The following is a 12,612-nucleotide window of genomic DNA, read 5'->3' on the forward strand; positions in this document are numbered from 1 at the left end:
GAGAGAGGTGACAGGAGCAGAAAGATGTCCATCGTGAGAGGAGGGATCCTGCGGAAGCGGAGCTCATGGCAGGACACCGTCGGCGATCAGGAGGCTCCGACTCTGTAGGACGCGAAACGAAGGAGGCGCACAACCTCCAGGAGGAGAGGATCCTCATCTCCCTCCTCCGCCGACATCCGTTAATCCCCGCCCGAGTGTTATCCCGGTGCCTCTTCCGCCTCGAAAACACAACGGGAATCGCGAACAAAACTCGGTGCTGAGCAGAAAAGAACGGAGGAGAGCGAGAGACAAACGAGAAGAAGAAGAAGAATCACGAAAGACTCCCGGTAATAATTTTTGCAAAACTATATTCCACGTCTTCGTTTATTGCGCGGTGGCGAGTCAAAACTACCGTAGTGATCTCGTCGCGAGTGACTAAGCGCGCACAGGTGAGACGAGGAGAATGCGTCCACGATAGAATTATTCGAATTGAATTCCAAGTGTCGTGATATTACGATATTACGCTTCATGTCGCCGCACGAATGTTCACAAAAGTATCGTGAGTGATAGTGGTAGAGGCAAAGGTGAGCCAGAAGATCAAGCGAAAGCATCGAGAGCTGAGAGAGAATCGTGGACGAGCGACGGGCCAGAGAGCACACGGAGAGGAGCCTGAAGAGGAAGCAAGACGGGGGTAGGAGGGTGGGCTGGGCGGGAAACGCCTCAGGACACCCGTTGACGTTCCCTTCGTTGTCGTTCTCGTCCTCGCCGTCGTCTCAGCGGCGAGGTGGGTGTCGTGATTCCTCCTCCTTAGAACGCGGACAACCGCGGCGACTCCGAGGGATGACAACCATGGGGTCCTTCCATGCCGTCTCCGGGGGCTTCGTTCTCCTCGTGGCCACGGTCGTCCTACTGCCCGCCACGCATCACACACCGTTTGCATACGCCGCGTAAGTCAGCCGTATTCATATTAGCATTTCTCTATGCTTAGACTTTTAGACGATTGCATGCACTGGTGCACATTAAAACCGTTGTACATTGATCTAATCTAATAATAATTGTAAAAGAGTAAAATATAAACATTTTAAATTACAAAGTATATATATTTTGCCAAACAGTGTAATAAAGTGTAGGTATTAAGAATTTCGCGATTTAATCCGTTTCTATATTTATATTATATACATCTTTACATTAATTTGTGTGTCGACGACTTTAACGTGCACCTTGAGTACGCATTGAGTGTGTCCAATCAAATTAGACAAAATATAGATAACAGACGAGCGTAATATGAGAGTAATATGAGATTGGCATGTGATTTTCAGAAGTAAATGCTGAGAGACGTAATAGGGTAATTTTTATAGGCATCGTTGGTATTTTACTAATAGCTTGAATCTGATCGTCTTCAATGTATTACACGAAGTACGAGTGGAGTATCAGAAAATAGGATTTTACGCGAAACGTTGAAACAGCGAATTGTTGATGTTTTCTTTACATTTGCAAAGCAAAGCTTATGGCTGTAGCTATTTAACTGTCTTTCCATGTTTAGAAATATTCGAAGAGCATGTGGGAATAAAATAATTAAAGCGAACGTACTTAAACTTTGATAAAATATGTAGGAAAAAGTATAATAAATGGAAATTAAACTAAAATAAGAACAAATTAAATAAGAGAAACAATCCTATTTTCGGTTGAAAGTACTTAATATGTACTTGTAAATTTATATATGAATATTATTAAGCATCAAGATCCGCTTCGACCGAAAACAGAATTTTTTAAAATCTTATTTGAGAAAAAAGAAGCCTATCATTAGCTTGGAAAAACATTTCAATATGTCAGGAATGTTAATATGAATTTTATATCTAAATACTTTTGATGGATCAACAGAGATAATGTTTATGAAGTTTTATTATAAAAAGTTGATCGATTTTATCAATTGTAAAAATAATTAATTTGTAGTATTCTAGATTTTATTCATATGGTTTTGTTAGATATCACATTGGAATACAGCTTTCTCGCGAGAGATTTTAAACATTTTTCATACACATATTATTCCAACCAAAAATATCAGTAATATATCAGTATGAGAGGAGACCTAATGGGTCCCCTGTCGTACCGATATATTACTGATAATATTTCATACATTCTCTTGTATTTATATTTTATAATATAAAAACAATGATATATGTTTTTCACAGTAATTACTCGAAGAAAGATTCTTGCCAGATATATCATAGCCCTTCCATATTAATGTTGTGAAAAAATATTACGCTGGGCAAATCGTGACGAATGACATCTTCCTTGCGATAAGCGTCATTCATTATGCTACTTCGACGGAAATAACCAAGTTTTATTACGCGATCGTGTCTGACGTCAACCCGCCCGCTGCCTACTATCAAGAGCAAACAAGATAGGTTTAGCCTTTGACATAACGGGCGCCACAATGAGAGTGGCGCGTAGCTCTCTCCGCCGTCTGGATGCACCTCCGTGATTGCATGTAAATGAGCGGATACATGCAGTCATGTTGCATTCCCTAGTGTATGTCTTACCACCACGCGCGTAAGCTCTTTCCATGATCACAATGACACCATCCCTTGTGCCTCCAAGGCGACGATAAGGTAGCTTTCGCTCTTTCTCCCCCTCTCTCTCTCTCTCTCTCTCTCTCTTTCTCTCCCTCCCTCCCTCCCCCTCTCACACAAATTCTCTCGTCGCGTTTTAATAAGCATAATACAATATATTTTGCATCGTGCATGCATTGATCGTTTTAAACTATCTCTATACTTTCCTAGTCAATAGTAATCGACAATGCCAACACAGTGAGCGCAAATTCTTAACTATTATGGTTAAATGTAATGCAGAACTATTATAGCGATATCAGTTTCCAATAAATAAAGGATTATAATTTATACTAAATTAAAAATCAATATTAAGATTTGTAAAATAATTATACACAAAAATTTATAATAAATCTTTGAAATAAAATATACAAATTAAAAAAATCCTTTGATGTATTCTATTGCAGTGCAAAAATCACATTTTAATTGAATTAAAAGATTAAATTTATTAATAAAATTGTACATTATAACATTCATTATAACCAAACATATTATCAACTCAATAAATTTTTCCAGTGTTTTAACTTTTATCATAATTAATGGAAACATTTAAATACATACACATACGAACCTTATTGTCAATTAGAAAATGTTACTTCGAGCAGAAACAAAACTGGCGAATAGAAAGAACAGAGGCAGACATGAGCAATAGTAACAAAGCGCAAACAATGTTGACATTGGAATTGGTCGATGCTACACCCGCTCCGTTGATCGCAATTCACTAGTACGTATTAATAATCCGCAAATATAACCGGCAAAGATATCTGCAGCACGAGCCAGCGCTATCGATCACTTTGCACGAAACATTCGACGCGCTGTACTTGCGACCAACGCGACGGCTGCGTTCACTCAGATTCTTTCCCTGGCCGCTGTGATACGTTCCCTCACTACTGAAATCTTAATACGGCCATTGTAGTAAGGTTTATCTTACTTATTTTATAAGCATCTCGTTAATAGTACGAATATCTTCTAAACATATAAACTTCTAAAAATATACTAGCAATATCTTCTTAAACAAGAAGTAATTGAAGTTAACTGATGTTTTATTTTTATAATCTTTATAACGTAGTTTTTAAGTAATAACGTTGAAGACATATTTCATTTTGACTTATTCCGGATGTTTAAAATTCTCCACAAAATTGAATGAAAATTTTTGTTCAATAAAGATATATCTACTGCTTTATAATAACGCATTCTTTTATTATAAATTGAATCGTTGTGATTATATCATGACTATAATTTTCTGAATGAAAACTATACTTAATGTAACGACAAGTTGTACGTATGGTTTTCTTTAGCAAGTTATAAGCGATACAAGAAACAGTCTTAGTTTCGAGGTTAGACAGTGAAGGTTTTCTACACACAATCTACTGCATTTATATTCCAATAATCACAAATATAGATTCATGAATAATCACAAACGGTAACGGAGACGTAAGTTTAAATTGTGAGAACGAGGATAAGAGGACTTAGTCAGTGACATTGACTAACTGCGACATTATTGATGTCCCCGTACGTTTTGGATGGTCTAAAAAGACACATATGTTTAATATACGAACATAGAATAACTGTAGTTTCTATTACTTTTTTGTTCCTATTAGTGTACCTTTGTATTTAAATAAACCATAAAAAAAATTAGCACAAATAAGTAAGAAAAAGTATTTTTTTTATTAAGTTAAATTATTAATGTACATAATATCAAACTCGACCAAAGATATTCTATTTTTTAATTATTAAAGTATACTAAAGATTTTTTTCGAAAGATCTGAAAAATTTAAATCCAGTAATACCGCAAAATTTTAAGTTTGCTCCTATTAGTACGTCCTGTATTGGAGCCGGGAGCGCGTTGTGTTACTAATATACATTGAAATTGTAAGTATAATTAAAATAACTTATGCAATATTAATTTGAACAACAACTTTATGACTATTATTTGTTCAGTAATTATATGTAAAATGAGTCAAATGCGAATAGGCACACAATTGAGAGCACATTAATAGGGCTATCGCTTCTTGAAAGACTACATATTAATAGGAACAAAACGTTTTTATTTTTATCGAAAACATAAAATATTAAAATTTTTTTAGATTAAAAAATATTATAAGAGAAATAGTTAAAAAATCGATATTTCAAGCAGACAAAATTAATACTACAATATTTAATAATTATTTCAGTAATGAGCAAGTTGCTGAAAGAGTACACTAATAGGAACGGTTATCCTAGTTAACTAGAATTTGATGTTTTTCAGATACTAAAGACAGTTTCAAGTATCAGACAATATTATCCGTAGTAGGGTAACCATCGAAACAGTTTTAATTTGCCGCGCTATTACGCGCGAAGAAGGTGGTAAACGAGTAGTTACATATAGTCAGAAGGATTATCAATATTTACGCTCTTATCCGACAAGCGGAGCCTCGGTCGTTCCACCTGTTTCCTTCTCGAGTGGGCCGAGCTTCTCTCTGGCCTCCTCCAAACCTCTATGAGTACCAACTGCGGAGGTACTGTAGCGTAGTATCGGTGATCGCGCAGTAGAGCTCTCGAGCAAGAGGGTGCTCCCAACGTGGCAGAGCTCCAAATCCTTCTACGCCGCCACCCTCGCCAGCCCACCAGAGACTAGAATTGTCGTCACCCTCGCCCACTCTTTGGATCGGTAGAGTACGCCAAACCCCCCCCCCCCTTCTCTCCACAACGAAGAAGAACACCCTTTTTGCTTCACTCGGTCACCCGGAGCTCGATCCGAAATCCCAATTACACCGCACCATCTTCATTTAAGTTTCCATCATCCCTGATAGCTTCATTACTTAAACCTAGCAACTACAGCTATTAAATGGCAATTATTTTGATGAAAATATAACAAAATGTTAAAACTTTTTTAAAGAAAATGAGAATAGTGCTCGATAAATATACCAGCGAAATTGGCCGGAATAGTAGTACAAGTCAACAACAAAGACAGCTTATCGTAGCCAAACGTTCATTCAAACTTATTTTGAAATAATATAAAATTTTTTATATCTCTTTCTTCTCTCTCTTATTTATATAAGTATAAAATCATGTACCTCAAGACATTTGCTTTTAATTTGTTAAACAAATTTCGTACATTGGAATTTACTTTTCCAAATTTATATAATACTACATTCCTTCAATACTGTTATTCTCCAAAACTAATGACATATTCATACACCTTTACACCATAGTTCCAACTTGGACTACGGAAAATGCTAAAGGTTGCGATTATATCATGAGTAATTAATAGTTATCGTTGAAAATATCCATTCAAGGATTTCACGAAGAGTAGGGGAGAGTGGTCTAAATCGGACCTATTTGCAGTTTCTGCTCTCTATAAGGCATAAATAAAGTCTGATCGTAAAATCGAAGCAGCCGTTGGAAAGATCATTTAATTCCCTTCATTTTTGCTTTAGATTATTTTGACGTACTCTCATCTGTGTTAAACTATAATGGAAAATGTAAAAACGCTCTTTCCAGTCCGATTTGGAACCATCGGTTCCAAATCGGACCATCCCCTGGTTCAGATCGAAAACTTTTATTTTTATGGATTTTTAGATAAAATTTTAAAATATTTTAATGTATTTCTCTTAGTATTGAGTAAAAACGAGCAATTTGACAGTCAAAGATAAAAATTTTTTCGGAAAAAGAAATTACTGACTGTTTATATTATTAGAATTGAAATCAATAAAACTCAACTAATCTGAGTCTGATGACTCATGATATTTTACTGATTTAATCGCTTGGACCAGATCTGGTCAGCCAATTACCAGTATTACAACCAGGCCTATAAGTTATTCACTGAACTGTTCGATTTGGATACGGGTCCTTTCGAACTTTGGAACAAATTTTACAATAAACCGCAAAAGTGATCATGAAATGCTTGATATTTTTTAATTCTACACACTCTTTAATTATCTCAAATCAATTACTTTTCAAATTTTTAACATCTTTTAAATAATGATTTACAAGGATTTTCTTTTTTAAAAAAATTTTTGCACGATGACTGAAAATACATATTTGTCTCTATTTTATGAATGTTATGACAGAGAACTGTTAAACTGCTATCGCATGTTCGGTGTCTTATAAGGACTTTACATTATAAATAGTACGCAAATCTGCTTAACCGTATTCAATTAAATTAAAAAGGTTCTATTTGGAACACGGTCCGATTTAAACCACTCTCCCCTACTATCTATCGATCCGTGATATCTTACATCGGGTTGCAAACCATGCGACTCTCGTAAAGATAGAAAGATCCCTTGGCAACTTTCCGGAATTGGAAACATCCTGGATTATCATCCGGTCGAGAATCGTCGTGTTTTCGTCGCAAGAGCATCACCCACCACGGAAACAGTGGAAATCGCGCCAAATCATTGGACTTCAACTGACCTATTTTCTGCAGTAGTATACAAACGCGTGTATTTCTGCGACGGAACGGATTGTTGTTTTCCTTCGCATATCTATTCTAACCTGGTCTGCAACCGCGTTGGCAATACCACCATCGCTTGGAAGGATAACAGTGTGACAGCCGATGCCACCGAATGTTTTTCCATTACCGCTTCGACTAGAAAAGATTTATCTTTCTAGCGGTCTCACGGATATATCTGGCATCCTGTATTCGCGTAATGGAGCTTTAAATTTATTTCCGCTTTCAGAAATGCTACCATGTATCCCAATGTATCCCAATATGAAGTCGAAGTCTGGCAGTAACTACTAAATTTTTTATACGTTTCTGTTTGAGTGTTTAAGAAATCATGTCGATCACGCAAAGATATTTCCAGCATGAAATATGATTATTAAATAATAAATAATCGCAAACGTTTTGAAAAACAACTAATAAGAAATATATGGATAAATGTTCGTAAAAAAACAAAACATTATTGTCAGTAAACGTATCAAGATGCGACTCTCGTACAAAGATCTTTTAGTAACTTCCTATACACTTATAATAGATTTATAAGAATATTTAACAGAAGAATAACATTTCTAATTATTATGTTAAAATGATTTTTCATATTACGTGTACTGATATAAATTGATGATATAGGCAATGTAAAAGGTCAATAGTTATCCATGTTCCAATTTAAAAAACGGAGCATTTTACGTAAACAATTAGTGACTGGCAGCTGGCATATAAAGGCTGACAGAAATCGGGCACAATAGAATAGAGAGACGCGAGCAGAGAGAGAATGACGCTTCGTTCGCAAACAACCAATGCATATTTAATAGTGGACGATTATTAATACGCGCTTACGCGGGTGATTGATGAAACTACGAAACCATACAAGCTTGAACAATTTATGTCAAGATTTATATGTTATAATCACCATAGATCTGTTCTATTTTACTGCGTTCTTAATCCTTACAAAACATAAGAGCTTTTTGATTATGTGTGCTTCAAGAAAAGAAAGAAGAGAAAGAAAATAATTTTGTATTTAAAAGAGAGAGAGAGAGAGAGAGAAGAAATATACTTTATTGCAAAAAAAATCGGATTATCTTCGCGAGGAATAAAAAATAAATTCATTTTTAAATTAGTTTAAAAATGTTCTATTACTCTATTACTTAGATTGCAAGAAAAAGATTACGCATAAAAAAATAAAGCATATGTTCTTTTGCAATAAGCACAGCCTCTCCTTCACATTGTAGCAAACACTATTTCATATCACGTCAAGACTCATATTTCTATCGACGATATAATGTTTAGTGAGATCACTGCATGACACATAACAAAACACATTTCCGATAGTAACTTTAAACTTAATCGGAATGGCGGCCGGTAACTCGACAGCAAAGAGGCGCGAGTGAAGACACGAGAGAACGGCATCCGGATCGACGAGCGAGCCCATCAAGTTAGCTGCAAATCGAATATTCTTCGGTAACTGTAATATCCGGTTGAGCCGCGCCGAGTATTCAAACGGCTGACTGTTCCTCATGTTTTACCACTAGCATACCGAGTGCCATATTCCGCGTAGCAACGATACAGGAAACCGTAGCCTCGATACTAATGATTTCATCCACTCACTGGATTCGTTCGCCTTTGCTCAACGATTTATTCAAGCTGTTCTCGGGTTTTTGTTATATAATGCTGACGTTACTAATTGTATGAAAACACGTGCAGCTTGCAACATAATATTTCTTCATTTATATATAAAAATATATGTTTACATTTTTTCATCATGAGAGCATACTTTTGCTCAAAATAAAATATATAAACTTACATTTAATGTATTGTATATAAATATCCTGAAGTAATTCGCAGCATATACGACTTTGCATCTATAAATGTTTCTAAACATATCGTCGATACTTTCTAATTTAGCAATTGTTTATTTTACAAAACAAATGATTAATATAATAGTATATTATAATCTACTTATAGTTTGTCTGAAATTATTTTTATCTGAAATATAACTGCTTTTTAAAACAACATTAGATATTATTTAAAGTTTAAACTTCATATTTTTATAATAAAATTAATGAGATACGTATTTACCTGTATAAAAATGATTTATGTAGAAATCATTATTTTATGTTGATTCAAAACTGATTCGTTTAGAAAAAGAAACTACTAATGCGTGTCTCATGATACGTAAAAAATAACAGATAGATTATCACAAGTGCTTTTACAGTGTAAAGTAAATAAGTAATAGCACTGCACGTGTGCGATTTTCTTAAATCTCTTCCGCAGAAATTTCCTTCTCAGTATGACATCGTACATGAATTTAAACTTTTTTTCTTGTATACTAATCGCCGAGAGCATATCTAATAAGACGCTCTTGGCCTTCGAATAAACTTTTTATGAAACTTTACTATGTATTTTCCACGGTACATTTACTGAGTATCAATCATGGAAGTTTTAGATTTTTGACAATCTCTTCGGTTATTCATTGCTGTTTTATGTATTTAATCTGATTCGCGATTCCCCAGTGCATTTCCCGCTATAAATATCGCAGCAATACTACAAACGTGCTGGTTAAAGTTATTAGTGTCGGAGTTAAAACACTTGGACAGTAACCGCGATGTGGAGAGTCGAGCATAGCTCGAGCGGTCACGCGATACGGAGACTTTCCTGTCCGCTTCTGGATTTTAACTCGTGGCTTTTGCGCTCATAAATTCGTGTGCCGCGCGGCGAGTGTCACGATTAATATGCGGTTGTTTCACCCCGTGCGACCCCTCGTCATCTACACGACTACCACGTTGCGAAATTCGCGACCATGCCGTGACAGTCGCCATACTTTCAAATTACTTTCAAATTACCACTCGCCAAATAACGAAGATTCCACCACGCAATGCGAATGAAATAAACCAAATTATTACGTCATCGGCCGCAAGAACGAATAAATTACAACATGTACACTGTACTTTTCCCTAAATCGAAGATACGTCGACAGATAAAGTTTAATATTGCGTGATTTATATATATATAATAAGAAAGCTATACATTTATTCATTATTGTAAAAATGCAACGTCTTACACGAAGTTTTAGGTTTGAATATAATTTAATATAAAGAGGAGTTGAATAATATATATACATTACTGATTATTGATTGTAAGATATGTTAATAATAGTATATGTAGATAAAGATGTAGATGCTTTGACAGCAATATTTTTAGATATTTTTTCGAGAGTAAATGATCGGGATGAACCTGCACCTTCGTAACATGTGAGTAGTCAAAGTCAATCGAATTATTTATAAATGAATGGCAAGATATACAAAGGTACATCGCGAAGAAATTTAACAAGAATCGATTTGCGTTCAAGGATGAATGGAACGAAGAATAGCCAAGAACAATTACGGTAAGCAAACGTTATAACCAATGTTAGATACTAGATACTAGCGTAAAACCACATGCAAGTGGTAAACACAAGGGACAGGCAGGACAGTGATAAGCAAATAAATCAATATAGCCAGGTAAACTAACAAATTGCTCTTTCTCTTGCGTGTCATACACACACAAATCATATAAAGGGAGCAAACCATCGGCTCGATAATAGCAAATAAACAAATCCTCAGAATTTATAGAATGTATAATTTACGCTTCATTTCAGAAATAATAAAAGTAGCTTTACATAGCACAAGTAAGTTTAATTAAATATATACACATCTAGATGTGTAACTTACATAATAATTTTCATTATACATTATAAATTTACGTAACAATTTACTTACATAATAATTAACACGTTAATCATAAAGTAGATGCGCCTCGAAAGTGACATATACTGTTGGAAATGCAGTTGAAACAAAGGAAGAAATAGAGGAACAAATTGAGCATAGATTGGACGAAGCCAATGTAGCGCACATACGGGTTTGCAGGTCTTGCAAATAAATCCTTGTAGATTCGAGTATCACGCTTTAGATGAAACGATGCGGGTTACAATTAACTATGTCAACAGATGTACATATATACGTCACAAGATACTATACTATTTAAATCAAGATTATCATAATTTAATCTTGATTAACAACGAGAGATAAGGCAGAAAAACATTATTTTCACAGTCAAGTGAGATGCATACGCGGCAATGTAAGTGCAATTCAGAAACTCTAATCTGTCATCGTCTCTACTATCGCGCAGTTCATCGTCCATGATAATCATCATACGTACGCATCACAGTGTCCGCGAAGAAGGATTGAAGCTCTAAAAGCTTTCTTTCGCATGGAGGGTTGGAAATATGACCAAGTGATGGACGATGTAAATGTCTCCCTTAATGACGCGAGTCGACAAAATGATGAACACGATGACAACTTGGTACGTCGCACGCGTGATGTACATAGGGTCGAAGACGAAGAGCGAAGATGACGGGGTGTGGAATCGGCAAGGAAGGGAAAACAGCTTGTGAAGATAGTCGAGAAAGAGAAGGGAGGTAGTCGGAGGTTGTGGGTGGCCGGAGAAGAGCGGGGGATTCTCGCGTGCAGCCTTGACATGGGCCAGGAAATCAATGGGACCTCCAACACCGATGCAAACTCGGTCAACCAAGTCGCGCAACGGCCCACGTCCATAACGTCGTGCAGTACACGCGGATGTACACCGCTGTCGACCAGTAATCGATGCAAGATCTTGTTCTGAGGTACTGTCTTCGCGTTAACCATCGAATTTGTACATATTTAAATCAAGCGATGACATGAACCATCAATCAGCGCGCCGTTACTTCATTTAATAATAGACCGAAGATCGAAACAAGCAAATATAGATAAACGATGAAAATAAACGTGATGAACTTTGTGAAAAAAATATGTCCCGATTACAATCTGGATCCTTAATTAAACCGACAGGAATAAAATAAAATGAATAATAATTTAATGAGAATCTCTCCTCTTGGAATCTATTAAAGAATACTTGAACGAGTATCAATTAATCTCAAATAATCTATAAACAAACTTGTCTTTACGTTTATCGTCTTTTTTTAATGAAAAGCCATGCTATATCTTTTTTTGTATAGTTGACTGGTTTTATTTATAATATATCATATCTTCGTATAACAAATCAAACTAACAAAGACTCCTTATAAATCAAAAGAAATTGGAAAGAATAAGGGCAATAAGAGTCAGGCGCAGAAGACGTCGCGCAAATAATACACCCATAAAGCGTAAAACTTCTTTATTCTTACATGTTTCGGCTCACTTTTGAGCCTTCTTCAGAGACAACACAAACTAACATATATAAACTATGAATAAAAGTTATCTTGTCATGGTGAGCTCCCCTACAGCTCGAGATTATCATATCTTTATGAACGGTACACCCAGATAATAAAATGCTTTAAAAGAAGTGCTCGCATTATCAATACCAAAACCAACGCGGCGTGTATCAAAAAAGAAATCGGTATTCGTCATGCATTCCTGAAAGTCGCGATCTCGATCCTACGTCCATCCTGTTGTCTATCGTGATGATGGCATCGGTGCCGATGGGCAGGAAATGAAACGACATTTCAAAGGAAATGTCAAACAGTCCAGTAGGCACGCCTCGCCGATCAGAAACAACCACTCTATCTGCTCTCTCTGCTTGATTTCCCTA

At 35.9% G+C, this 12,612-nt stretch overlaps 1 protein-coding gene across 5 annotated transcripts in view; it reads left to right on the forward strand.

The window, feature by feature from the left end:
• The first annotated feature begins 704 nt into the window (after positions 1-704).
• Positions 705-12,612, forward strand: part of Rdl (Resistant to dieldrin) — a 75,339-nt gene continuing 63,431 nt past the window's right edge. For all 5 annotated transcript variants that reach the window (XM_018461441.1, XM_018461443.1, XM_018461442.1 and 2 more), the window contains exon 1: positions 705-926. In XM_018461441.1, coding sequence (XP_018316943.1) covers positions 820-926 — 107 coding nt within the window. In that variant the 5' untranslated portion in view covers positions 705-819. The remainder of the gene's footprint in view (positions 927-12,612) is intronic.

This window comes from Mycetomoellerius zeteki, unplaced genomic scaffold, assembly GCF_001594055.1.
Source record: "Mycetomoellerius zeteki isolate Tzet28-1 unplaced genomic scaffold, Tzet1.0 scaffold122, whole genome shotgun sequence".
Taxonomy (NCBI): Eukaryota; Metazoa; Arthropoda; class Insecta; order Hymenoptera; family Formicidae; genus Mycetomoellerius; species Mycetomoellerius zeteki.